Here is a 25,963-nt window from a genome sequence, read left to right on the forward strand (position 1 = left end):
CAATTGAGTAAAGTGGGTGAGCAAGTAACCAGGTATATGGGTGAATTCTCGGGTCTTCCACCGGGTCAATGGCTCCATAGCTGCCGACGTTTCGATTCCCGACTCGGTCATCATCATCAGGGCTGATTACCGTTCCGCCAAAAAGTTTCAAATATATTTTATTTATATTCAAAATTATTCCGTATTTCTATATTATACATTAATTCTCAATGAATAGTATGTGCATATCTAATTTACCTCTTGTTTGCCGTATCTGGATCACGTTGTGAGAATAAATTATATATTTTGTACCTACATGTGATTTGAAACATAATAATGATCATTATATTTTTGAATTATTAATTGAATGAATATAATGTTTCTTAATGTATAAAGGGTTATTCCCTTAATAGTAATAAATTCATTAAGGATAATGGTCCTGGTGTAGTTTTAATGGAAAAATTTCTCTGAACTCAAAGATGATGCAATGCTATTTATGGGCAGGAAATTACTTTCCCCATCTTTGCAGCAACCTAATTTGCCTGCCTTCTAATAGCATAACATTTTAATTTTTTTAATGCACAATCTAATGAACTACCTCCCTGCAACCCTCATGCACACCCATGAACATAAGGTGTATAAACAGAACAGTTCAGCAGAGAATTTATTCTTTTGGGGTGCCTAAAGCTTCGATGTTCTACTAACTAGGTGCATATATAGTACTTCATTCATAAATTCAATCTACCAGTTTTATCATTTCATTTGAGAGATTACAAATTCTAAAAAATATTCTTCCTAGGAATTGAAGGAAATCCGTTAATTTTCGTCAAATTCAACATATTATTTACAGCCAAAGGTACAGTACATAATTCTTCTTACTAGTATTAAGGGGGCCACTGGTACATTTTGTACTAACTCAAAAAAATTTAAAAGGAAGCTATGATGTAATTTGTTTGTATCAGGGCAGATGGAGTATATCAGGGGTACCCCTGATGTACAAAAGTACAGGGAGCCCTTGATTTATGGATTTTCAGCTTTTGGTGATCTGAAAGTTTTGACAAGTGCTAACAAAACCATTATCTTGGAGCATCTCATAGAAATCACCATTGCAACACCAAGGCTAATTATTGCTACAGGTAATCAAACATTTTAATTGGTAGAAGTGGCCAGGAATAAATGTTATTCAGCAGCACTTTAGCTCCAAATTACAAGAAATAAATGAGCAATTACTACCAGAAGAATATTATATGTTAAATTAATGGGGAATCCTCTGGATTCATGTTTATCAGGGCTCACTAAATTATCCTCTCTTCAACACCATAGTCAAATCAAATTTGTACGAGGCATGCTCATAAAGTAAGGGCCGTTTGGTCGCAGGAAAAAATATTTTCTCATGAAACACATTCTATTGGTACTTTTAATTAGCTACAAACTTACTTCCCTTCTCTATATAATCGCTGTTCACTTCTAAGCATTTTTTGTACTGCTGCACCAGCTTCTTTCACCCCTCTGCATAGAAGCTCGGCACCTGAGAGTTGAACCAATTGACAACGCCGTTCTTGAGTTCCTTTTCGGTTTCAAAACGTTGTCCACCAAGCCACTGTTTCAAGTGCAAGAAGAGGAAGTAGTCGCTAGGTGCAAGGTCAGGAATGTATAGTGGGGGTGGGGGGTCCAAAAAATCTTGTCCACTGGACGTTCTTTGCTCTTAGTGGTGGTCGGTTTCGGTACCCACCTTGCACACAATTTGTGGTATCCGAGGTTTTCCGTGACAATATTGTAGACAGTAGTGCATCCAAGTCGAGGAAATTGTTCAGCCAGGCCATTAATCATCAATCGATGATCACATCGCAGTTTTTGTTCCACTTGCGAAACAATTTCATCGGTCAGAATACTGGGCCTGTCACTTCGATCTTCGTCATGGACATTAGTTTGTCCATTTTTAAAATCACGGCGTGATTGTCTAACCTTTCCTTCACTCATAACTGTAGGCCCATAAACTAGGCATAACTCCCGATGAATTTCAGCAGCCTACAATCGTTTTGCATACAAGAATCGTATGACAGAACGAACTTAACAGCTGGCGGGATGAACGATTGTCGCGGGCATTGTTGTTTGCATGCACGGACAAGCAAACGACTGCTGAAATAAAACAAATGCTGCTCTAGCTTCTCAATTAAGCAGTAGATGATACTGCATGAGTAAAACTGTGTTCTGAAGCGCCAATATTTAAATATTAGCAAACGGTCCTTACCTTATGAATATGCCTCACATTTGCTTGTATATGCACAAGAATACCAATGAGTTGAAAAGGAAAACTCCATCATATAAAAGGTAAGGAAATTTATTAACTTAAAAAGTCTTTGCTTTGCACAATCATAGTAAGATATTACAAAAATTGCACCCATTTTCATGATTTATTACTTTTTTTCTGCTAAACCTGCTTAGGAAAAATTTTAACTCCATAAACTATGCACTCGTCAGAGGTTTATCCTAATACATAGACAGCTTTGATAAACATAGTTTCTTAAGTTTATTTTGTCAGCATACAACAAGAAATATTTCCACTTAGAAGAAAGTTTTTAGTAAACTAAATTGATGCAATTTTAGAGCAAAAGTTAATATATAAAGAGAAGAAGTCTCTTAGCTGAAGAGAAAAATCACTACCTATACTGGTATTTGAAATTTAGACATTTTGTTTACCAAAATAGGTACCTTAGAATTAAAAAAAGGATCAGAAAAGACAATTGACAAATTCAAGGAAAATCGAGAATCTTTGCAAACGGAAATGAAACTGATCAGTTCCTTGGTTACAATTTCTATGTACTGTAACACGCGAATTGACATCGAATTTCAAATTGATTAGAGACTTATTCATGAAAAATTTTGCTTTGTGAAATTATTTACCTGGATAGCAGAAGAATTCATTGAACTTGATACAAGCACATGAAGACTAACTGCTACAAATAATTTGGCAAGTAGGGTGACCAGAGGTTCCTTCAAACTTTGACATCAATATTACTTAAAAAAAAAATTCACCTATCTTAGAATCAATTCTTTCATCGCCAACACAAAAATACTACCAAACAGCAATTATTTTAAATATTAACATGAGACAATGACCGAAAACAAAATGATAATCTCACACTTAATTAGTCACACCTATTAAATTTCTCCATGCCGAGTTTAGGTATCTTTTAAAATTTATTCATTTTTATAAATGAACTTCTGAAATATTATTATTTCAATATGGATGGCCACCCTATTAATTGTTACAAGTAAGTCGTCGGAAGGCATTACAAGAGATAAATTTATTTCATGGTTATGGTCGAACAAAGACACAACGCACGTACACACCTATCCATTAATTTCTCGAACTGCTATGCGTAACGGGCAATGTGATAGCTGTGTAAAATATGGCGCTGAAAAAATTGTGTAGTATGAAATTATGCAAGAGCGAAATCTCGTATATTTTCAAGAGAATCAAAGCGCAAAGGAAAATTTTCTCTTCGTTTCAATTTGATTTAGTTTAAAAATGTCCCAGAGTTGATATTATTGCATATTAAATACAAAAATTTCAGAAATAAATCATTAAGGCAGAAAGCATGAAACAACTGGTCCCTTGTGTATTGTGAACTCCTTAATATCAAATCGGAATTGATAGCAATGTATCACATATATCATCATTGTTTCTCATCTATCAAATCACACTTTTAACTAGTAAGAATGTGCACAGCACAGAAATTGTCAATACACTGAACATCACAAATTCAGTTAAAAAATAAAAATTTTTCCTGTTCAAAGGAATATCAAAGAGTTTTTCTCATACATTGATGGTATATTTTCCAATCCATTAAAAAAAAAAAAAAAAAAAACTAACAACAACTAATTTAAAGTTCATCATAGGCTGGATTCTTTATAGTATATATAAAAAAAAATGTTAAAATTCAAAATTGAAAAACATGAAAATTTTGCACCACTTGAAAATTTAAGATGAACATCAAAAAATGCTGTACAACTTTACACAAACATCTTGGTTTTGCAAATATTTATATACACAGCTGTCACAGTTGCATAATTATTGCAACGTGCATGATACCCAATTCATATAGCTTGCCATCAACGTGTTCCTTGCAAAAGTTATGCATTTGCTCAGTCCGTCCAGGAAAAATCAGCACACACACAGCATCAAGCATAAAAACATTTATAAAAATTGGACAACAGACCAAACCACAAAGACTTTTACCCAAATTAGTTCCGACAGATTCCTTACAATGAGGGGAGATAGGTTTTTCGACATTTTGGAGCACTGTGTATTCGATTATTAAAGGCACAGTAGATGAAACTGGCATTGCAACTGACATAGGACAAGTTAACGCTATCCTCAATCACTCATCATCAAAAACACAACACCCCAAGTTAAAAATCAACTGTCTTAGAAATAATTGGGCGTTTCAGCCTCTGAGGTCAATGCATCTGACGTTGATAACAGATATGATTTTTCAATAAGATGTTATTTTTTTTTTGCTGGGATTCAGCTCGCTGAATTGGGTTTGTAAAAATTATAGTGACAGCACACATCCATCAATCATATGTACAAGATGGTTGTGGCAAAGCTTAAGATTCGACATTGACTTATGGGAGTGCTGTCACATGTGGATGGTGGCAGCTGTATAGCGCGCTTCCCCTCTGCTCCAACTCCACTGGCTTGGGCGATACTGTTTGGAGAGAAAAATAAAAAGCATTATTTAAATATAATAATAAAATTTACTTGCATGTGCAGTGCTCTCTATCATCATACAGATTGGTTTAAATTATCACCATGAAAACATCTTAAAAATTCAATACAATAAGTGTTAATGAAACTTAATAAACATAATAATTATTATGGGGGAGTTCAATTTCTGGGAATTAAATCCAAAGGTTAATAGTAAACTATCAAATGAAAAATGAAATTATCAATAGGTATTCCACTGGTTAAGGTTAGCTGTTGGATGGGAAAAGCTAATGCAATGGTACAACGATGCATTTACTAGTCCTTGATAGAAAAAACACACCCCGACATCCAACATTACAATTCCCTCTTCAATTCCACATCCTCCCTTCATTCCATCCTAAATCCCTATCCTATTCCCTCCCCTTCCTCGTTTGCTTAACATTCTTCCCTCCATCAATGATGCTTGAAAGTCCTTCCTCCCTTTGATAATCCTTATTGATTTCATAGATTCTCCACTGACAATCATTTCTACCTACAGTATCTCCCATGCCATTTTTACTATTTCTTCCACATATACATTAAGCAACACAGGTGATAATGGACACTCCTATCCCTTCCTGTTCCCTTTAAATGCCCATCCCAGATCTCCATCCCCCAATCGCACCTGAGCAGTGCGAGACATGTTGCAGATGAGTCTCCTATTCCTCCAATCCACTCCTATTTTCTGCATTACTTGCATTTATTCTACCCAATTCACTCTATTAAATGCTATCTTGAAATCGATAAAACAGGCAAATACTTCCTGATTGTATTCTATATTCCCCTCTATAAACCTCATTACTGCAATTTTGTTTTCAGAAATTTAAGCAGATGTTCCCACCTCCCCCAAAGCTAGGTCACTGAAATTATCTACCATCATGCACTAAATAGAAAATTTCAGTGGAGTGAGAGCACATCATTCACATTAATTGTTATTTAAAAAAACAAGTTTCACAATAATAATGAATAATTTTGGGGAGTATCAGTTTTTCTAAGAGTATTTCACTACTTGAAAAGTGGCCATCTGTTGTAGAATTCTTTCTTTGCTCCATCTAGTAGATCAATACCCACTCTTAGGTATTTTTTTATTCCAATGTTTATGTAAACAAACTCAATTATTATAAAAAACATAACACAATTTTTTACAGAGAAATTACTCCATGGATTACTCCTCTTTGAGTGTCGAATTTGTGAAGGAATCGGATAAATACGAGGTCCCCGAATAGCGGCACCCGGCCCAGCTTTACGAATAAAAAATTACAAATTTAAGAATAGAATTTGCCAACTTTTGAGTACTATGAAACATTAAACTCACCTTAATGAGGAACTGTCCAGAGAATGTGTGAGGGTTGCGATAAGCATATAGGGCCCAGAGTCCAATCCCAGCGATTAGGGTGGCCACTAAGACCAATAGAACTATTGCGGAAGCACTGATCGGCATGGCCTGTGACCCATCTGAAAATCCAAGAAGCATGGTCATCTATTAGCTATCAATTAAGTTCATTCCATTCACAAATATTTGTAACAATACAACTAAATCTTAAAAAAAGATTATCAACTCACTGCACACAATAATTATTCACATTGATTCTATGCAGAAATAGGAATAATGACAAAAAAAGTACACGGTTCAGTTATAATCAACTATTCTTCTAAATTTATCAGTTAAAAGTGTCGGTTACAATCTTTGAAAGTGACGAGATTCAATTGAGAGTAGATTGCATTAACGTTTATGAAATGTTAAGAGCTGAGTGATGAGTTTAATGCATGAGCATTCTAGAGAGGAGAAGAACTTGGGCACACCTTGAGGCACAACCGATTAGTATTGAAATCTTGAAAATGAAGATTATGGGGCATCAATCTATGAGTAGTCACCCACGACAGAGGAAGAAAGTGGCACTCACATTCAGGTCCAACAGTCACATGTAAATCATGGCCATAATTGTCTTCGGCTATCCGTGGCTGCAGTGAAAACTCCGATGACCGCGTGACATCTTTGGTTGCTGAGTCTTTGGGGTCTCCTGACATGGGAGAAGCGGTGGTCTCATCGCCAGGCCCGAGTGAAACGCACTGATTCTTATGCTGGATGAAGGACTTGTCACATCCTCGAAGGAGCCAGTCTTGACGGTGACGATCCAAGCCATTCGAGCACCTCCCCGCACTCTCACACCACGAACACTTCGATTCGAAGAAGAAGAACGGAGATTAAACTTCAAGAGGAATTGCTTTAGGTTTAGAGAAATAATTAAGCACAATTATGAAGAGTGGATAAAAATCATCCTTCATCACAAAATGAATTTCAGTGATCCACCACAGAAAGATAAACCAAAATACCATTCATAAATATGCATAAGTATTCATTAGGCAATACAGAAACATAGCAGCATACATTGTGCATGCCTGTGAATGCTCATGTGCACAGTGAAATGTACATGGACAAGTTAAATTTGAACATCCATGTTTTACCTTGTCCTTTTAAAGCTTAAAAAATGTGAATTGGTATTTAAAAGGTCGAATGGTCACATTTTAATCAAATATGTTCAGCATTTAGAGTAGGCATTATATTTAAACACTAATTACCAACTAGAGAAATTAGACTCTTTGAACTTGACATTTAGGCTTAAAAAAGTCGCAAACAATATTTTTATGAATGCTTTCATGGAATTGAGATGATGTGAACATTTCTATTAGCGATTTCATCCATGCATAATGTTTTTAAACCAATGATTTCACCGGCATCCCAGCTGGCTTTTTCAGGTGAAGTGCAATTAGTTCTTTCATTTCAGCAAATTAAGAGGCTAAGGAAAATAAAAGGGAAGATGATCAAATGTTGTCCAACAAATGGAAATACATCTTCAACCATCAAAAAGAAAAAAAAATGTTGAGAAAACTCAAAATTGTAAAAGTTGATGGTCAACAATTGGAAGAGAGACTACAAATGGGCCAATTAGGTCAAAACTCGGGCCTACACAAGGTGAAAAATAGAAAAAATTAATCAACTTGAAGACGCCAACTTGTGGGCCAGTGAGGCTCTTGTGCTATAAACATTATACATGGATGATATCCAAAAAATAAATTCACTCACGAAAATGAATATTTTTTTTTAAGAATTCCAAATGATTTGTGCACACAGTGGAACTTCAAATTATGATTTTGAAGAAAACACTGACATTGAGCAGGTGAGGGGAAAACGTCCACAGCAGGGTGCCAAGGAAAGATGAGTTCATTCAAGTAATAATAGTTTCAAATGAAACGGGATGGTATATTATGTAGGTTTTTATAACCATATTTTTATCTTCCTTCCATCTTATTTAGACATATTTATTAAAATTACATGAATCAAGGAAAATTAGCAGCAGAAAGGAAAAAACTATTTTTATAGCTGCCCCAAGAAGGCCCATTCCTCAACTGAGTCATTCTTTAAGTCTTCATTCATGACCAAAAGGCAGAAGCCTGTGCCGGGTCGATATTAAATTCTTTTGTTACATCTTGTTAAAACCCAGCCCAATGAAAAGTTGTCACAAGAAAATAAAATAGCAGACAAAATGAAAATAGTATTCCATTGTGACTTTTTACTGAACATGAATTAAGAAAGATTGTGACTCATCAATTTAGATAAATGTATAAGTAAGTGCTGATTCTATTCCAAGGTATTATACATTACAATAAATGTGCAATGTTTCAAACATGATGTTTTTCACTGGGTAATTAATAGTGGTTATTTTTACAAATATTTGAGCCTGTTATTATCTTATATTTTAACCCAGCCAGCTTAGAAATGTATATCAAAAACAGCAATAATAACCCAAAGATTTATTGATTACAACCTTTCTCAATTTTGTTGAGATAGAATTAACACAAATCACATTCTATCAACAGTCTGCCAGCATGGTGTGTTGAACATTTTTAAGAATGGATTAGTTAAATTAGATCTACAAAGACATTCTAAGCACATTAAATATCGATCACATTTCTTCAAACCCACTTAAGGAATCAAAATTCTTCCTGCCCTAATAATCTATAAAATACATACATCAAACCCAATGCTGTTGGAGATGCATGATGTGCAATCTTTAAGGTCCAAGCAGGTCCTTTGAGCACTCAAGTGAATCACTGTCCAATTTTTGATGTCCTCCTTACGGAAGTCAACACGATGGTATTCATAAATTGTTTTCCTTCGGACAACTGTGGGAAAAAATAATAAGCCAATTAGATAATGGACTCCATTAAAAGCAATATAATACATTTCACCATTTCTATTATACCTTGAGCACCATTAATTTTATGGTGTTGATTAGTAATTAATTATTGTATACACCATTCTTTAGGTCAACCCCTGAATTGTTGCTTTTAATGTACACTTTTTTTTAACATACCTCGTGCATAAGCGGAAATGATCTTTTTCATAATTATTTAATGCTGCTAAGTTAATTCCATTGAATTTATTTTAATGGTTAACTGTAAACTTTTGTTCAAAGCATATTCTCAAGGAAAAAGGACTAAAAGTTATACAATTTAACACTTCCAACAGTAGTTATTAAGTTGCAAATAATAAATATTTATTTTCATTATTTCAATCTATTAAAACAATTGAAAATTATCATCATTTTGAGTGAGTTCCTAAGTTCACCACCATTGCTACAAGTACTCCGCAAATAGTATTGCTAAAATCGTTTACTTTCACTGCTGTGCTGCAGCAAGCAGGCGGTAGTAGTCTTTGTTTTATGAAAAGTCAGAGCTATGGCTTTATTATTACATGGCGGTAGTGGCAGTGAATTTCAAATTCACTGCTACTACTGCCTTCAAAACCTTATAGAATTCACATCTTCAAGAATATTTTTTTTGTGAACTTATCAAACCTCTCTCATGCATGGATTGCCCCTTGGTTTTTTCCATTAAAAAGCTGCATTTAAAGGTTTGACCTATCCACACGCATTTAATTTGATCCCATAACATTATGCTTCATCAAACATACTATTAGTAATATTAATCTACCATTTCATTTAATTAATAATAATAATGAAGAGTATTCTGCACCAACACATATTACACGTATGAGTGTGGTCTGAAATGTTTCCAACCTCAGAAATTTCAGAAATTTTCAGGAAAAATGTCTTGCATCTCTGTTAGGTCGGAAACTTTTCAGACCACCCATGTATATGTTAAATTTTAAGAATTAAACTATGAAATTCATTTGAAAACACCAACTGAAATGAGTTAGGATTGAGAAACAAACGGCAACTAAATTTTTTTTTAGATTTTCAACACAAAGAGACCTGTATATTCAGCTAACCACCAAAAATTCATTTGGTGGGTCAGTTGTTCTCTTTTAGAGAAAATATCCAGAAATTAGTGGATAGATAAAAATGACACAAAATCCTTGCTAATTCAGGTTAATCGATTTTAGTGAAAATTAATAAATTGCAGCAGATAATCTGATATCCAAACATTGAGAGTTCATGTATACCACCAGAGGTAAGGAGAACAAATGATAGAATACATTAATTTGTCCACAGATGTGATATACATACAAATATTGGACAAGTGGAAGAGCCAAAATCAGGACTTGCTAAGCTATGATCGACAGCATATCTCAAATTGAAATTCAGGGGGCTAATAGGGGAAATATATGTTTGCAGGTGCATGATCCAGAGCTGAAAAACCCAGACTTTCAGTTTCACTGGCATTTTCACTTTCTCCTAGTATTTTACTGAAAATGAGTTTGGAAGCCAAAAAAGGGTGGAACTTGTTGTTTTTACATGATTATAGTCCTGTTTTATTGATTTATTTAAATGCTCTGGGAACAACTTCAATGAGGCAATTATCAGATTACAGCAAAAACAACCCAATTAAACCATGAACACTGATGCCCACCCACAAAAGTTATCTTTCCAATGTGTCCTAGTGATGAGGGGACATATGGGAGGATTAATACATAATGAGTCAATTAAATATAGAAATCGGTCAGCTCAAGTGTTGAACCATAAATTTCTCAGTGCATGTCTGTGAATGTCTCCAATGCTCTCAATACAGGAGATATATCTGAAACTAGCAGTCACAGTGATAAGGAATAGCTGTTGATGGAGGTCTGAAGCTTCAAACTCACAGAAAATGGTCCGGTCAATAATATAAGCATCGGACAGTCCAACTTTCACAGGGTGGTGGTCATCCTTGATCTGCTCCACTATAATTGGCACATTCTGATACACAAAGGTGATGTCACCGCTCTTGTGCAGTGTGACCTGGAAGGTGAAATCCCCTTCGGTCGGATGCTCCTGCAATACCACTTTCTCCCACTGTACAGTGAAGGCAGTGCCTGAAAATGATAAATAAGATGATTAGGATCAAAATAAATACCTATACAACGCAATAATTGTGCACCGCAAACAACATAAAATGTGAAAATGAGATTTTATTTATGAAGATATCCACCAGTAAGTTACAATGATAGTTGTCAGTTACTATGATGTAACTGACAACCATTTCACTCTATTTTGTTTCCAACAACAATTCAATTCAATATTAATGATAATTGTTTAAATTTTATCAAAGATGAGAATGATACCATATTCAATTCTGATACTTGAGTGGTCATTTGTCAAAATTTAGTACTTAACTAAATAAATTATCTAATACTGCATTTATATTCATCTTTCTTCCAGATGATTCCATTTTTCAGATATTAGTTTAAGATAATAATTAATAAATAACAATAACATTTAAATTGAAGTGGCTTAAAAAATCCCATATCTACTAATCTATATTTACTGATAGCTATTGCAACCAAGAATAAAGACAATTAATATAGATATATGGATACACCCAACCACACACAAGGTGAAGGTGCAATTACCAATCGAGCCATAAAGACTTGAATGTGTGAAGTGCTTAAGTAGTCTCTGGAGCCCTGAAGTAAATGCCCGAAAATAAACAGAGGTTTCATGAACTCCCTCCATTTGAAGCAACATGCAAAATAAGTGCCTACTACAAGTAAACCATTAACACAGTAATCAACCTGAAGGTCGGTTGGGTAGGTGATGGTAGAGTTTACCCAGCATTAAGCCTAACGGCATGTGGAATTCACACTTCAGGGTAATAAGGGAGGCCAGTTCCTTTCCCTGTGCCAGTTATGGTTTCCCAGGCAGATCTGGTACCCAAAAAATCACACCGCTTTGGTCAGTAGTCCAATTCTCTACCCCTGGACTACCTTGTCCCCTTTCCACAAGAACATAATATAATGCAATGGCTTTTTCGTCACCAATTTGATTGCCAATGCATACTATTACCCGCATCCTGGTGCAATTACTCATTTTTCCACCCATCATGGACATATAGTAGTTCATGAATGTACATACTAGATGCAATTCAATTCACCAGGCTTTTGAGTGTTCCGCTTTGAAATCAATAATGACTACTGCTACTGCACAGATTTTAATTTTTTACTCTAATCCCCATTCTTCATGCCTCTCTGAAACTTTTATGAGAATCTTAACACATTACGCAAATGACAGCACTGGTATCATGTAACTGACTTCAACGGAACGCCAGAGTTTTTGCAACAGCTGCAAATGACTTCTACTAGAAGAGTGAGTTTCATAACAAAGATGTAAGTCCAATCATCAGAAATTGTCTTTTTTCTTTGCCTGTGTTTCTCCTTGTCTTTGAATACTGATTCCGAATTTGGGCCACAGCTCCTCCCACTTCTCTCAAACTGCTAGATCACCCATTGAATTTCTTTTTTGCTATCATTTGCCACCATAATTTACACTTCCATATTTTCTCTCTAGATTATATCTGGTCTTCTCTTGGCATTTCCTCCAATATTGATCTACGTGCCATGAATGAAGTTTTTCTTAAAAATTGTCAGTGGTAATTATCTGTCATCTGAAATTTTTTTCCCTTTTCAGTGCATTTGCGTACAACGCAGTTTTAATGTCCTCCTTCATTGTGTCACCCCTTGCCTCTCAATCACAAAATGCTCAGTCATCTTTACACTTCCATCAGCTTTTAATGCAATGATGAAACAACATCTCCCTGACTTCGATCTATTCCGAACACCCCATTATGTTCAACCCTGGCCATGCTATTACTCCCACCTAATTTTCTTCAGACCTCCTTCTCCTTTACTATTTACCTTCTCCTTTACTTTCTTCTCCTTTACTTTACCTTCTCCTTTACATTTGGTCTCCCTCAAGTATGCAAACTGAATGTCTTATATGTGGCGCTTTTTTTTGTTGATTAGTTAATTTGCAATGCTAACTTTTGTATTTATGCATCAAGTATTCATTGATGTCACTCATGTTTTCTTTATTATTTGTCCAATGTAGCTGGTATGATGCTGTTTTTGGATTTAATAAAAAATTAAAACTTATTTTCTGGAACCAAATGCAACCAATAATCAATAAATTACCCCTCTTTAAAGAATTGTATGGGCGAAGAGATTTCACACAATTGAAAAAACATTAAATGCATAGAAGAGTTGGGTAAAACAATACATAACTACAAATATTAATTTTTGATCATATTGAGTATAAAATGCTTGTTTAGAAAGTGGGTTATTATAGTACTTACCATTATCATGGTACATTATCAACGAATCATTGGAAATCCTTGTGTCAAAATTGGCCATGAGAGGTGCAATGTACTGGGTTGCCGCTAGCCATGAGTGAACATATTCTCCTGTGTACAAAAATCCTCCCGTAGCTATTGTCACATTCCGCACTAAGTTACCATAGAATGGGAAGTCAAATGAGAGCTTCACAGTCTGGAACAGAAAAGATTCATCAGCATCAATTTACACTTTTGAAAGTTTGGCAAAAATTAGGTGAGTAACACTTACATGTCCAATATACACATTACAATTTAACAGAAATTACAGCATTTTTTGCAGTGATTCATACATTTAAAAAGTAATTGAAAATTTCATGAAGTTTTCTCGGGTCTTCCATCAGGTCAGGGGTTCCATGTTGGCCGACGTTTTGATGCCCAATTCATGCATCGTCCTCAGGGCCCTCATCTACCCTGAGGACGATGCACGAGTCGGGCATCGAAACGTCGGCCAACATGGAACCCCTGACCCGATGGAAGGCCCGAGAAAACTTCATGAAGCAAATACTCCAGGAAAGCACCAGATAATTGAAAATTCTTAAATTTGCTTAAAAGTTGATGTTATCTCAGATAAATGTAGAGGTTCTTATCGTCTACAGCTGAAAGCTTATGCGAATGAGCCAAATAAAACTACAGATCAAGCATTTACATAGCACGAATGTTTTTTACTTACCGCAGCACGCCTGTATGATTTGGACAACATGTCGTTTATCCGGAGTCCGTCTTTCTGCGTGAGGTTGACCCAATACGAGTGGCCAACTTCAGGGTCCACTATGAAGGAGCTGTTATAGTACAGGTGATGATCCTAGACATTAAAAATAAACTCTTTAAGCAATTTTTTACTTATGAATGTATGCCCTAGGCACATATTTACATTCACTGAGAGTAAAAACAAATAGCAAAAAAATCAATCAAATATCACCTCGTGCCTCTGAAATGAATGTGCATGCAAATCTTCAGTACTGCTGACAATGGTAAACGAAACCCACACTCTCGGTCAATAAATTAGCTTACCTCTTCTGTCTTTGTGATATTGTGTTGGGCCAACGTTTTGTTGTCAACTTCTTCCGGGAATGTCCATCTTCGTTCATCATCATATTCTGTCTTATTGGGTGCTTGGGTGGAAGTAGTCGGAACTTCTTTTGTGGGAGGAACAGAGTGCATAGGCCGATACGGTGGAAGCTCCTTGGCAGAATCTTTGCTTACAGAAGTTGAATTTGATGTCGCTATGGAGAAAAATAATACATTCATTAAAGGAAATTTATAAAATAACCAATAAATTTATAAAACCATACACCAAGGACTTCATAGCATTTTGAAGAAACATGAAATGCAGCCATTGGATAATGATCACAAATTGGATTCAATAATAACAATAATGATGATTATATTTTGTGTCGCATTGAGAGGTGCTCTCAATTACACATGACACAATAAAAATGACATGCACAGTCATAAAAAATTTTAGCACCAAAAGAATACTATGAAATTGTGGAAGGAAAAATTAAAGAAGTACACAAAAATGCATTATGCAACAATCAAAAATAAAATAGATCGAGAAAGAACACCCTTGGAGAGGGACACAAATACATGGTAGCTCAGCTAATGAAACATGAAAGATATGAGCTTTTCATGATATACGTACGTACACCTTTTTCATATTCTTTATGTTCTCTAAAATATTAATATGTTTTAGAGCAATTAACTTTGATTCTTTTTACACTGCAGCACATCAAGGCTGAATTAATGCGAGTAAAAATTTACATTAAGTTTGTTCAAAGGCACGCACTTCCAATGATACCATTCATTGCTGCATGCTTTTCCCGCAGCACACTTCAAGTTACACCGTTTAAATCTTATACTGTTGCCCATACATATATGCTCACCACCCAAAACCTTCTCTAGTGTAATGATAGCCATTAATTCTAATATATATATATATATATATATATATATATATATATATATATATATAATAAGCACTGAACGTGTAATATATTTGCACTTTTGTTTTTTTACATCCGTTAAATAGACAATAAGCACATTGCTTAGACAAATCACTAGGTAGAACAATCAATTGTGCCAAATTTATAAGCTGAAGGAATGGAATAAAATAACGCTGAACACCTGAATGTTTGGCAGTGTAGAAATAATTTTAAATCGCCATAAAAAAATCAACAATAATAAAAGATGAATGCATATACAGTATATACAGTATCAGTATATATCATAGTGTAACTACGTCAACCTGAGGCATGTAAGAGAATTCCTTGTTTCTTTACAAGTATGAGTGAGATCTCTTAACAACAAAACAAATTCCCATAGCACACCCAAAAATACCATTTTAGCAATTACCACGTTAATACAACAAATTAAATCATAAAATTTTTTCAAACAAGTTATCAGTGCCTATTATTTTATGCAGGATGAAGCTAATATCTTATGTGAATGTTTTCAGGACTATAACATTAACTTAATTTTTCATTCCAGATCAAAATCTTATTTTACTGAATCTGCCCAATTTCACCGGGTCTATAAGAACTGCTTGGTATACAGAATTCCATGAATTATTAGTTGAAATCCTCATGATTTATGCAAAGTAAAATATGTCAATTTGATAACTAGGCACACTACAAAAAGCTCATCGGAAAATATATTTAAGATGCATTTCTTGAGCCAACTGCTGAATCTTATCTGTTATAACCTGGTAATTAACATGATTCTGCTCATTTCTCTGTCAATTGCTTTCAACATAAGGTGGTGCTCTCTTTTATAAGGGGCAATGAATGTCTTCTGTCTTGAATGATGGGAAAAATGCCACTCATTTCAAAATGAGTCTAAAACTTTCTCTCAAATGCAGTATAGAAACACAGTCACAAATCTAACAAATTAGTTTAGACCTTGAGCAGGAATGACTCAAATATCTACTGCATACAGTCCTAATTAACAATAGAATAAATATTTTACCAGAAATCCTCCCATATTCCTAATAAATGAACAACTTTAGCAACATTTAGTAAATAATATAAATTATAAATAATGTACATCATAATATGCAAATAACAATATGCTAATTTAAGTTACGAGAATTGAGTTAGTTGAAAGTTACAATACTTGTGTACATCACTTACAATAAAGGAGCTTAAACAAAAAATTTCCCTTGGGGCTATGGTTTCTCTGTGGCTAGGTATGACTTAAAAATTTAAGTAAAAGAGTACCATGACATTATATCAACTTAAATATTGCACAGAATGGATGCTCCAATTTTTTACTCCATTAGAAATTCAGTGGGATTTTAAAATATATTTTGATATTGTTGTCACCCACAGCAACAGGAGTGTGGCTTGTCAACTGTGAAAGTGGGACCAGTGGATTTTGGTGTTTACCTGACTGGACCAATAGGGGCTCTTCGGAGGGACGAGGGCGAGGCTTTTCCATGACCCGCTTTGAGTCAGCAGAGGAGGATTCATTGGAGGAAGTTGAGCTACTCGGGGGCACTTTCTTCGGACTGCTACTCCTGTTGTTCTCCGTCTTATCAGCAACCGACTCCAGTTCCCCAAAGTTTTCCAATGGACTCCTCCTGTATCGAGGCCTGTACAGAGGCTCTAAGTAGACGTTTAAACTATGTGATGTCAGTGGACTGTCCACTTCATACTGGAGGAATTCACTGCCTGAAAGGAGAGAAAAAGAAGGGATATAAGTGGAGCTGCAAGGGTGACAGGAACATAAAATGATGGAACAGAAGCAGGAATGGTAAGAGGATTTATCTGAGATAAATTGAGCTTTTATATACCATATTGCCTTATACTAGCATCCCAAAGAAACTCAGTTTTGCAAGTCTTTGCATAACTCCTACAAACTTAAACATTCTTTGAATTAAATAGTAGGAAGAAAAACCTTTACTAGTAAGACTGCAAAATGTATGCATAATTTTGACCACTAGGAAAATAGTAACCAAAAAGGGTAATTAAAAATGTTTACAGTTCCAAACAATTTATTAACAACCAATCGCTTTTAAACATCTTTTACCATGTCATACTTAAGGTAGCAAAATAAATAATGAAATATATAATTTAAAATAATTAGTTTTCATTCTCATAGAACTAATGGAGGAATTATGCATTTGAAATGCTCATAAGTTCTGCTCCATCGATGATGAGTTCTTTTAACAGCGGACTTACTGGCCTACCCAGATTCTGGCCTGCACTGGTATGCCTCACCTTAGAGGGAACTATACTCCCTAACCAGGGATAATGAAAAGAATTACAGTCAACCAGTTTTAACTTCACGTACTTTCACTCTTCCTTAATGCCATCCAACCTTTTTCCTCTTACTTTGCTTTCCCAACATTCTCTCCGCCATTACCATCTTAAGCATGCACTGCCTCTCAATGCCTCTTTCTTCGCATTTCATCCACAAACCTTTGCCCTCTTCCCCTACCATGCCTAGCACCTCTCCGTTTGCTCCACCAAACAATACTTCGTTGATTTCATTCCTATCAACAACCAAATCCTCGATAATCCACTCATTTTTGCTCTCACCTGTATATATTCCCTAATTATTCGCACTCCAACATACATTGGTCGCTTAGATAATGTATAAAAAAATTTGGGAAATAGATGGCAGAACTAGCCGACTCAAGGACTCCTTCTTCCCACGTACAATACGGGATGACAACTGCAGGGATAGAGTTAGCAAATATTCCACTTGCAACCCTCAGCGTCAAGGGAATAATTAGTTCTACTTAAATGCATGCACTTTCACTAACCTCATGTGTTTTGTTATCTTAACCCATTCTTTCCGAATGACCTCATTCCTGTTCTGTTAATCTGTTTTTAAGTCTCCCCTTCAATCCCTCGTCCCTCTCCGCGGGGGGACCCGCCCGCTACCTCCAACTTCGGGTCGCATTCCCTACCTTCCACAGTCTCTTTATGGGGGAGAGCGTTTTGTGTTGCATGTTCATGTGGTGTTGGAATTTCGCCTTCTTGCTTGTTATGTTCTGGCTTGCGCATTGTTAAATGGCTTTCGTGCTGCATCCTGGGGTGCAGTTGTCTGTTGGTTTATGGTATGTGTTTGCATGAGTGTTGGATGAAGGGATTTTTGCTTGAGTGTGTACGCCGCTGCGGGTGTAGTTTTTCATGTTGTTGATTTTCCATGTGGTATTGTTCCTATTTACGGGTAGTGACCTAACACCCCCCGCCTCACACTTTTACGGCGGCTTGCGGGGTATTATTTAGATGTAGATATATTAATTCAAGTCCAGGTCTTCTGGCCATTGACCTGAAAATTCGAGTGCGGAATACTTTCGATCAATCATGGCTACCAAGGCTCGAATCATCCTTTTCGCCGACTTGCAATGCTAAGAATGGATATACGTTTACTTTAGATCTCCGCTCTTTTGTAGTTCGCCTAGACAGCCGCAGCCGGCCGGAAGGTTTCGCCATTCTTCCATGAGTTGAATGCAACAATTTCAGAGCGTAAAAATCATTCGCCTTGACTGGGACTCGAACCCAGATCCCTCAATATCCGGTCGAGTGCTTTAGCCACTTAAGCTACCGAGGCGTCCTCTTAAACTCTGAAATTTTGGGGCTTCTTTGGACTTCCATGAGTTGAGCCGCCCCGGGCCGCTTCGTTTCCGACTCTGCAATTCTTACTGCAATCGCACCTTTCATAAGCGTGTCGGACAAATGCCCCACAACCCCCCCCCCTTGGGCTCGCGATGGACCACTACCACTTCCAGGCGCCTCCTCCCGCTCCGCCCCCCTCCAACTATCCTTCCGCCTGCCTGGGCCCAGGAACTGGACCCCTCTCCTCCTCTGCCTTCGACCGCAGAGTCGGCGGTCGGATGGCAGAGCCCAGTCTCCTGAGGCCCTCGTCCAGTTGAAAGATCTCTCTCCTCCCCATCCGTCTACGGCGGGCTGAACTCGTGGATAAGAAGTAGAAAAGAGTTTTCCTCGCCTCGCACATCCTCTCATCTTTAAGGCCACGACGGCATCATCACCAAGAGACTTCTCCTGATTACGCCCCACGAGGACTCAAAAGACTATCCAGGTCTTCCTCCCCTCACACCCTCTCTTCCCACGGACCCTGACCTCCTATCCCCCCCCCCTAACACTACCCCCCCCCTCTCCCCGACACTCGAAACCGTCAACTCAAGTTTCCCACTTCACCACCGAGTGGGCTTCTTTTATTTATGCTTATTGTTCTAGCGTCCCTCCCATCCCTTGTAGCTCCCTCCACCGCCTTCGCTCAGAACTGCGACGCCAATGAAATTCCAATGCGAAGGAAAAGGGTATCCCCTCTCAAAAAGCCATTAAAAGGAGTGGACTACCGAACAAGTAAAGGTAACCGCTTAGTCCGAAAACGAATTCAAAACATGACCTGCGAATTGGATTGCGACGGCAGTCCAGAAAGTAACTTACGTTTTGAAATAAAATTTAAACCTAGTGACATGACGAAGTTTTTATTACATACATTTGAAAGGCAAATTCCTAAACTAATTGCATAAATAGTCGACATTCAAAATGAGGCATTTATCATTACCATACAAAAGTTTTACAATTCCGTCTCGGAAGAAATCTGCCGCCTTAGATATTAACCACTTGTTTACACCAGTATGCAATTCTGCGTCAATTGCAAAGTGCTGTGTTGCAAGCCACGTCTAGCGAGAGATCCGCTATCGTAAATCGGCGATTTTCAAGAATTTTTTCGTTGATTTCATCTGCCAGAGGGCTATGCCGACCACTGCGATCCTCGTCGTGACAATTGGTGCTGTGGCCATTTTTAAACTGAATGCAACCACTGCCACTCACTCCGCATTCACTCATTATTCCGTCTCCTCGTACACTCCACAAAGTTGCCCATGAAATTCAATCGGATGGTGGTTTTTTTGCCAGTATAGCTCTAATCACAGATCTCACTTGTCAATTCGCAGGATTTTCTATTGCAGAGCACAATTTAACAGTTCGCAGTGGGAGCAAGTCAGAAGAACCACATGCATGCAAGTTCACCGATATTCACAATAAAATCGGTAACTATGTACTCAGCCAATAACAATTTAAATAACAACGCCGCAACAGGTGCGCGACCTTACTGCCAACTATCCACCATGACGCGTTCTGTTGTCATTACTAGAAGTGTGAAAAACTAAGAACATTGCATTTTTATTTTGGATATTTATAGTTTCTGTAAATTCACTCAAAAACATTGGCTTTCTTTTTACCTATTTTTTCTCAAATTTTCCCCTACTGATTTGACTAACCTGCAAAGATTTATGAAATTTGAAAATAAAATGTAATTTTCACAGAAAATTTAGACAAAGACTTTTTTCGGGGATGCTGGAGAGTTGGTTGCCGATTCGTGCCGAGTTTCGAATTTTTCCAATGCTATTTCTCAATAAGTAGCGAACTTTCCCATCGAGTCGCGTTCGCACGTCTGTAGTGCAACCGAGTCAACAGGATATTTCATGGGGTCGCATTCCACTGAAGGTTCTTGCACCGACATGTCTCGCGCTCATCATAAAATTGCTAGCAGTGACTTTCTGTCACTTGTTTTGTCATCGATTGACCTATCCAGCAAGGCGATCGAGACGGATGACCCCGTCGTTTCTTATCCAAGCCTTTGGCTAGAGCAACGACGCAGAAAGAGGGCAAAAATACATCTTTCGGTGAATTACTCATCCAGAGTGTCATGTCTGGGCAAAGGACAGAGAGAAAACAGCAACTAACAGCATTTCATGAAGGGGAGAAAAACATTTCGAAAATGGTTATTCCAGTCGTCATCGAGAAATGAAAAATCCGCTTTTGATTCCGGGCTCGGCAACACGTCGGTCGGAAGAGAAGCGCGGAGTGACTGACTTCTGGGGATTCGAAGTACCCTTCGCGGCGACACATAAAAGCCCGCCGTCAAGTTGAAGAGGCAAAACCAATTTGAAAAGTTCCCTTCCTTCAGCACGCCGTCATCTGGGTTTGGGGGACGGGATATTCAACCACATCCTTCGCAAGGTTTACATTTCTCTGAAGTTTTCTTCGGGACATATTTTTTAAAAACTTTCGCGAAATCTGAAAAATTTTCCATTTCGGAGATGGATTCAATAATCGAAGGGGCATACATGATCGAATGCGCAAACATCATGGTAAATGTGAAATTTTAGTTTCAAAAACACTTGATTGATCGCTAAAGAGATTTATTTAAACTTTCCGTGGACACTTCATTGTGGGGATTAAGTCAGGACACAAAACCTGACTTAGATCACCTGGGATAGCAGATTTAATTAGCAATAAAATTATATATACAGGGTTCGTCCGGAAAATAAGTGTACTGAGGTCAGGAAAAAAAATTTATTACACTATTACATATCTTAAGCTAATATTCCTCAAAATAGGACCCTTGTGAGTCGATACACTTGTTCCAGCGGCGTTCCCATTCCTGGAACGCTCCCGCGAAGGCATCATCGGGAACCTCTCGAAGACACGTCGTCACGGCCTCTTTGTCGGCGTCCTAAGTCCCGTATCGCGTTCCTTTCAAACTCCTCTTTATCTTCGGGAACAGAAAGAAGTCCGGTGGTGCCAAGTCCGGGCTGTAGGGCGGGTGCGGCAGCGTTGCCACGCCGTGCTTGGCCAAGAAGTCCGACACGACAAGCGCGGTGTGAGACGGCGCATTGTCGTGATGCAGCCGCCAGATGTTTTTGATCGCTCGCCAGATGTTTTTAATCTCGTGCACTATTTTTCGTCGGTGAGTGTCGTTGATGGGCGTCCAGGCCGTGGTTCGTCGTCGACCTCTTCTCTGCCCTCCACGAACATCTTGTGCCACCGAAAGATCATGTTTCTGGACTGGCTGACTCCCCGTAAGCCTGGTTAATCATACCGACAGTTTCGGTAGACGATTTCCCAAGCTTTACCGCAAATTTGATGGAATAACGCTGCTCCAAAAACTTCGGCATCGCGTTCCGTGACGTGGGTCGAGCGTGGAGGTTCGCGTTAACAGAGCTCCTCACTACACCACAGCTCAGAGCCGACTGCCTTTTTCAGCGTCGCTTGCCAACATACCCCCCTCCAATCGCAGCCCGTCAGAGCGGTGCTGGGCGCGCCTGGAGCGGCGGGAAAAAATCAGTGTATATATATATATGATATTCACCGTTGCTGTTCAACCTGTATGCAGAGCAATCCTGTACTGCCACAGAACGCGTGTACAATAATGGACTTTCGAAGGCTATTTTTAATGGGAAAGAAGACTTTGGGAGAAGACAGACAGATTTTGTTTTGGTCGCTCGATTAAATGAACTTAGGAGACATGAGTCATTAGAATTTTTCTCAAAATGGCAAATCAACATTTCGCCGGAACCTCCTCCAAAGGATTTGTGTCTGTCATCTGTGGGACGAATTCGGATCTTCTGAATCAACGATTTTTGCTTTGAGGAAACAAAATTTTATAAGCAGTTCCTCGTGATTCTCTTTCTAAGTCTTCTATTTTTTGAAAACCAACATCAAACGGCTCGCACCATCTTCGTGCATAAGAAAGAAGCAGCGAGGCTGTCTCTGACCAAAAGGACTCAAATATATCGAGAGCATCATTGGCATTAACTAGAGGCAATGAAAGAAACTCATCGCAAACATTACCTCAGACGCACACGCAGAGCTCGAACCACATTTGTCACGGCGAAAATGACGAAATAAACGGAAACAAATGGAAAGTACACATCAGAGAGCTTCTGGATGTGATGGAAACGACCCGCATCGGAATAATAAAATGCGGAGTTCCATTAAGAAACGGCGTAGTTTCATTGCATTATCTTTTTGTTCCTTTTCTTCCACTGATATGTCTGTTATAATGACTTATTTGTCTCTCGAACATTTCGACACCAAAACACCAGGAAACATACTTTACGACATATCAATGAACAATTACTTTAAGGGATGGTGACGTAACATCACCTGCCACACGCCCACGCGACATCTTGCAGGGTTAAGTTGTAGACTCTCGACCGCTTTAAATTTACCGCACCAAATTCAATCTGCAGTCGCAAGCGCTTGAAATGATCAACTGCAACGAAACCAATCCGGAATAAAAATAATGGTCTACCTCTTGTTTTCTTTAAAATGGAAGAGCTTTAAAAATATGAATAAGCGAAAAAAAGAGCAGCGGTGTCGAGGAAAATGTGTGGATGGACCACGATTAAGGAGGATGCCAAGGCTGCAATACTTGAGGTGCAGAGGCAGGCATGGGCGACATCTTGTGAAGCCACGAAAAGGAAGGCTCAAGGGAAGAGATGAATGGATGGCGGGCATATGTATTCAAACCGATCATTCGGACAACCAAGCCGAGGGTTACCAACTCCGAAGAAGAAGATTTCATCAATCAATATCACTTGCAATAAGCTTCATGACGTCTTCACCTTTCGTGACTTCGCTCTTCGTGCTGTGACTCGCGACCTTGGTCAGTCTCCCCTCCCTTTGGTTCGACACCAGCTGCGCTGCGGGGCGATGGTTGTCCCGGCCCGCGCGCTCGTATGTGTGTGTGTGTGTGTCATTTTCTTGCGCGAATGTCTTTCCCCTAAGCTGGTCCGGAACGACATCCTCGCCAAATCACTTCGAAGAGCCCCGCAAGTAAGATTCTGCCTAAGTGGCGTTCCGTTAATTGCTCAAAAACACTCATTCATTTCAGTGCAACCTGCTTGCGTTGCTCCCTTGCGTACGGGGCTTTTCAACTTATCGCTGGGAAACCACCAGCAGGTGGAGTGATTGTATCCTGTGGTTATTCCTGAAGTGAAATTATCGTTTCCTCGAACAACCAAAGGAAGTTTCGGGCGTCTTAAGTGTGCCTGAGTCGTCTTTACCCGCGCCCAGTTGATTCCCTGGCGCCGGATTAATTTCCCCGCACATCACTCCGCGAAACATGCCCGTTATTCCAACCTAACCTTGAGCACGACTTCGCACATTCATTTACCGCCATTGGAGTTTTAGTTCATTTCTGGTTTTCATGACAAGAACATTTCAGCCCGTCATTTAGCTCAGATGAGTTTCGAAAACTTCAGTGACGGGGAAGAAATGGGGAATGATCAGGGTAGATTATAAAAAATATCAATATATATATATATATATATATATATATATATATATATATATATATATATACAGATTAATCTATTATTAATCTTATTATATATAGATAGTTTATATATATATATATATATATATATATATATATATATATATATATATATATATATACATACACACACACACACACACACACACACACACACACATGCAGAATGGATACAATTTTGCGTGCCAAACGGCAAGATCATTGGATACCACCCAAAAGGGAGCAGCTACTCCTTTCCACCACTGCCATTCCCACCTTCGACCTCTCCCCTACCTACCCAGACAACGCGTCCGCTTTCGAGTGCAATTAAGCGCACCCGAACAGCTTCAAATTAAATCGTGACGCCGCCGCTCATACGTACGGAGCAAGTGGCCGCCGCACTTGGCGATACGGGTCCCGGATCCTGCGCAGTGAGAACACCGTGCACCGTCAACAGGTGTGAGTGCCCTCCCGCGTGGAGTACCCGTGAGCTATAACCGTACGGGGGGGTGGGGCTCAACTGTAATCCCCCCTCCCGTTTCTCCGTGCATCTGCCTCCTACACGAAGCCGCGGAAGGAGATGTGCGCGGAGGCATTCGGTGACCTGCCTCCCTGATACACCTAGGTCGCACCGTCCGACTCAGATCTTCATCGAATAGGAGGCCGATTTCTACTGGCTATTTAAAAAAAATAACGCACGAAAATAATCAAGGCACTGCAGGAGATCATGCTTGACTTAAATAATTCGACTGCCACGTCCATAGTTATCTTTGTCATTTGGTATTCATCCGTTCAATGTATGTTCTGGATAGGTCCAGACTGAACATCGCTGCACTTCCGCCCAGGTCCGTCCAAAAATGTCACAACCTGAATACGTACGTACGCTACAGTAAAGCATTCTTCCATTCCGAATACTTTCCATCTCTAATCATTCCGTCCAACATGCCTCTCCTTTTCCTCCCCCTGCCTCGCTGGCCTACGGTCGTCCACTCCAATACAGACTTCAGCATCCAATCACTAATCTAAATACTATATAATATCATATTTACTCCTATCTAGCCTCCGAGTCGCTACAAGGGCGTATGATGGGAGGTGCCGGGCCAACAGAAACTTCAAGGATTAACCTCATTAGGGAAGTTCAATTTGTCCCATGTACTACGTGACGTTTCTTACTGACTTGTTCTCGAATCATGCAATGGAAATATGATCACCAATATCTATCGATTCGGCATTCAATTAGCAAATTACCATCTTTTAACTCAGAAGGCAGACACTTCTCCGTGTCCATATCGATTTTACGGTATAACACGTATGGCGAATAAACGCAATTAATAAAATAAAGATTTCAAGGCGAAAATTCTCATCGATTCAGTAATACACGATGGATGAGCTAAAGAGATAAATCCAGGACTCATTAATTCTTTGATGGAGCAATCTTCCATTTCGTCCCACTTCATATTTGCTACCGCCGCATCGGCCGGGTGTCGAACTGGCCGCCTTTGTTGGCCTAGGGGGATATTCCCGCGGCTATTTACCACT

The 25,963-nt window shown here is 38.4% G+C and overlaps 1 protein-coding gene across 1 annotated transcript in view; it reads right to left on the reverse strand.

Annotated features, from left to right (window-relative positions):
- Nucleotides 1–2,304: 2,304 nt before the first annotated feature.
- l(1)G0289 (lethal (1) G0289) overlaps nucleotides 2,305–25,963 on the reverse strand; it is a 366,112-nt gene continuing 342,453 nt past the window's right edge. The window contains exons 2-10 of the mRNA XM_071594774.1: nucleotides 16,726–17,010; nucleotides 14,354–14,565; nucleotides 14,013–14,144; nucleotides 13,304–13,496; nucleotides 10,839–11,048; nucleotides 8,766–8,917; nucleotides 6,637–6,910; nucleotides 6,048–6,187; nucleotides 2,305–4,694 (exon numbers count right to left, since the gene is read on the reverse strand). Of these exons, the coding sequence (XP_071450875.1) occupies nucleotides 4,626–4,694; nucleotides 6,048–6,187; nucleotides 6,637–6,910; nucleotides 8,766–8,917; nucleotides 10,839–11,048; nucleotides 13,304–13,496; nucleotides 14,013–14,144; nucleotides 14,354–14,565; nucleotides 16,726–17,010 (1,667 nt within the window). The 3' untranslated portion in view covers nucleotides 2,305–4,625. The remainder of the gene's footprint in view (nucleotides 4,695–6,047; nucleotides 6,188–6,636; nucleotides 6,911–8,765; nucleotides 8,918–10,838; nucleotides 11,049–13,303; nucleotides 13,497–14,012; nucleotides 14,145–14,353; nucleotides 14,566–16,725; nucleotides 17,011–25,963) is intronic.

Source organism: Hetaerina americana, unplaced genomic scaffold (assembly GCF_022747635.1).
Source record: "Hetaerina americana unplaced genomic scaffold, ioHetAmer1.1.p SCAF_7, whole genome shotgun sequence".
In the NCBI taxonomy this organism is placed as follows: domain Eukaryota; kingdom Metazoa; phylum Arthropoda; class Insecta; order Odonata; family Calopterygidae; genus Hetaerina; species Hetaerina americana.